The sequence below is a fragment of the Mus caroli genome, chromosome 7 (assembly GCF_900094665.2).
Source record: "Mus caroli chromosome 7, CAROLI_EIJ_v1.1, whole genome shotgun sequence".
NCBI classification, from domain to species: domain Eukaryota; kingdom Metazoa; phylum Chordata; class Mammalia; order Rodentia; family Muridae; genus Mus; species Mus caroli.
This window is the reverse complement of record NC_034576.1, coordinates 2861082-2863822: the sequence shown is the minus strand read 5'-3', so window position 1 is coordinate 2863822 and position 2741 is coordinate 2861082. Positions and strand designations below refer to the sequence as shown.

General features: G+C 50.6%; 1 protein-coding gene across 8 annotated transcripts in view; it reads right to left on the bottom strand.

Moving 5' to 3' along the window:
- Znf444 (zinc finger protein 444) overlaps positions 1–2741 on the bottom strand; it is a 19130-nt gene that overhangs the window by 6603 nt on the left and 9786 nt on the right. For 4 of the 8 annotated variants that reach the window (XM_021166533.2, XM_029479775.1, XM_021166530.2 and 1 more), the window contains one exon: positions 731–1071. In XM_021166533.2, the coding sequence (XP_021022192.1) occupies positions 731–1042 (312 nt within the window). In that variant the 5' untranslated portion in view covers positions 1043–1071. The other 4 variants (XM_029479773.1, XM_029479772.1, XM_029479771.1 and 1 more) reach the window with 4 other exon arrangements.

Genomic DNA, 2741 nt, shown 5'->3' with positions numbered 1-2741 from the left:
AAAAAAAAAAAAAAAAAAAAAAAAAAAAAGCCCAGCAGACGGGGCCTCTGCTTGGCCCCTGAACCAGACAAAAGCACGTAGCCGGTCTGCAGTGGGAATTTGAACCATGCAGACTACCAGCCAGCCACATGGGCAATCTCCCATGCAGCCAAGCTTGAGGCTGAGTAAAAAGTGCACAGCAAGGCGTTAGGTGTCCGCGATCGCAGCGCTCCCTGCTTCTGTGTTCTATTTTAGGGTTTGTTTCTTTTCAAAGAGAAGGCCTTGTCTAGTTACAGGCTGGTTTTGAACTCTCCATGACCCTTCTGCCTGAGGTATGCACTACCACACGGGACTAAGGGCTCCCTGCTTGTTGCTCCCCACTTCGTAGCTAAGACCAGTTGGCCCTGTCTTCAACGTCATCAGTAGAGGACAACCTGTGCTATCTCCTAAGACTTCCTTTAGCCGGGGTCCTTTCTCTACATTAATGGGAAACCTAGGCAAAGCAGACTTTACCTAGACCTTCCAGCCAACTATTTATTACTTGAGGGAGGAACTGGGGACTGCTAACGCAGGTGACACTGGAGAGGCACCTCTGCACTTCTGGAGGAGCAACCGTCACCCCGACACCAGCCATACACTACACCTTCGTTTTCAGGGGGCTTTTGCTTAAGTGTGATGTGTGGCCACAAGCTGAGAAGCATAGTTCAGCGAAGCCCCTCCCACACCACCGCCACCACGGCCTCCTGCTCACCCAGAGCTCCTCCAGCAGCGCCACAGCCTCCTCTCCGTTCTGGGGCCGGCGGCTGCACACCCATGCTTGGGTGTCTGCAGGGAGGGCGCTCAGGAACTGCTCCAACACCAGCAGCTCCAGCATCTGCTCCTTCGTGTGCACTTCCGGCTGGAGCCAGTCCCGGCACAGGGCACGGAGCAGCCCCAGGGCCTCACGCGGCCCTGCTGCATCGCCCAGGTGGAAGTGGCGGAAGCGGTGCCACGGGGAGTCGAGCGTCAGGGCCTCAACCGCCAGGTTCTCCTGCTTCACTGGCTGGGTCGTTGGGGCCTCCATGAGGCCACCTAGGTTTGAGTTACCAGCACCTGTAGAGAGGAACAGTCAGCAGTGGGAGAGTCCAGCTCAGCAGCCCAGGCAGCAAGGGAACTCGCCTGAAACTAAATGGATATTGACCATTACTGGCTCGTTCACATCTTAGCAGTCTTTTGGGCTTTAACTTCCTATTCTGCAAAATGAAAGCATACCTGCTTACCTCTCTGACCAAAGAGAAGTCAGGCCATTGGCAAAGGTCCCTGTGATCAGTGCTTAAGGGTGATTAGAATTACCTCTTCTATGGGTCATATGGAGACCTAATAAAGTAGAAGCTTTTGGTTTTGTTTTTTGGGTTTTTTTCGAGACAGGGTTTCTCTGTGTAGCCCTGGCTGTCCTCGAACTCAGAAATCTGCCTGCCTCTGCCTCCCAAGTGCTGGGATTAAAGGTGTGCACCACCACACCCGGCCAGAAGCTTTTTAATATGTATGAATGAATGTATGTATGTATGTATATGTATGATCTAAAATGAAATTACCAAGCATTGGGGGAGCGGAGCCTCAACTGGATATCTCTCCTCAGCAAATGAAGCTTCCAGTACCAGGAATGGCTTGCATCTAATCAAGTTGTTGGCCAAAGGAGCCCCATGGGAACCCCCAAACCATCTAGGCTGTTGCCAAGGTTACTTGTTGCTCTCCACAAACTGCTAAGTCTTAAGCCCTACTGCCTAAGTCTAACACCTACACAACTCACCGAACACAGAGACGTCGAGCTGGTGCCTACCCCAGAGACTGGTGTTCATGGGACTGGGAGATAAGCTACACAATGCCAAAGGAGAAAGGTAAACAACCCAGTTACAAACCCTTCCATCTACACTGGTGGCCTGCTACAAGATGCATGGTTGCAATGGTGGCACAAAAGATGTGGGAGTAACCTACCACAATCTGACTGGATTTAAGGTCTATTCCATGAGATGAAATCTATTCCTGACACTGCTCAGGTGACCAAGAAGTTGAGACTAGATCCCAGGGACCTAGGGGAAAGCCAAATACTACTGTTCTGCTAAAAGAACCCAGCAATAAAATGACTCCTAATGGCACTCTGTTATAGCCATAGGTCGGTGCTTTGCTCAGTCATCGTAGAAGCTTCCTCCTGCAGTAGATGGGAATAAAAACAGAGACTCACAACTAGACAGGTACAGGGTGAGAAGCCTTGCAACACTCAATCCTAAGTAGGATGTCTCAATCAAATCCCTCCCCTCAGGGCTCAGGGAATTTTGTAGAAGAAGTGACAGAAAGACTATAGGAGACAGGAATGGAAGGAAACAGTGCCTACAGGACGGACATGAACTCGGAGACTGTGGCAGTATGCAAGGGGAATGCATGGGTCTGTGTCAGATGGGGTCCTAGAGCTAAGAGTGCACACGAGTCCATTCCTAACCCAGAAGCCATCCACAACCGACAACCACTTGGAAATTAAAAATTAGTTCTCTCCAACAGTCTCTCTGGGTATACAAACCAATCTTAAGGGCGGGCTCCATGTCCAGCAATGGAAAACAAATTCACTGGAACTTTGGAGGTTGTCTCGTAATGTTTAATCAGGGCATCTTTAAAATTGTTATTTTGCCGGGCGGTGGTGGCGCACGCCTTTAATCCCAGCACTTGGGAGGCAGAGGCAGGTGGATTTCTGAGTTCGAGGCCAGCCTGGTCTACAAAGTGAGTTCCAG